This window comes from Fulmarus glacialis, unplaced genomic scaffold (genome assembly GCF_000690835.1).
Source record: "Fulmarus glacialis isolate BGI_N327 unplaced genomic scaffold, ASM69083v1 scaffold24457, whole genome shotgun sequence".
Taxonomy (NCBI): domain Eukaryota; kingdom Metazoa; phylum Chordata; class Aves; order Procellariiformes; family Procellariidae; genus Fulmarus; species Fulmarus glacialis.
In genome coordinates this window covers 4540-4840 of record NW_009224143.1, presented here as the reverse complement: position 1 = coordinate 4840, position 301 = coordinate 4540, and the positions used below count along the sequence as shown (strand labels likewise).

The window sequence follows — 301 nt, the reverse complement described above, 5'->3', positions numbered from 1 at the left end:
GGTGAGGGCTGGCACCTTGTCCCTGCAGGGACCGCGACTACGATGACATGGACGAGGAAGACCCTTTCAACCCGCAGGCGCGTCGCATCGCCACCCACAACCCGGCCCGGGGGCAGCTCCGCAGCTTCTGCAGCTACAGTAGCAGCCTGGGCAGCCAGAGCAGCCTGCACCCCCCGGCGCAGACCATCTCCAACGCCCCCGTCTCCGAGTACATGTGAGACCCCCTTCCTCGGAGGTGCTGACCCTTGGGTCCCCAAACCTTGGGGATGGAGCGTCACCACATGGCGGGGGCAGCACTGGG

At 67.1% G+C, this 301-nt stretch overlaps 1 protein-coding gene across 1 annotated transcript in view; it reads left to right on the top strand.

Annotated features, from left to right (window-relative positions):
* Positions 1-26: 26 nt before the first annotated feature.
* The window catches only part of LOC104079886 (protein tweety homolog 2-like), a gene marked incomplete at both ends in the record, with an annotated part of 419 nt that continues 144 nt past the window's right edge, over positions 27-301 (top strand). The window contains 1 exon segment of the mRNA XM_009582066.1: positions 27-226. Coding sequence (XP_009580361.1) covers positions 27-226 — 200 coding nt within the window.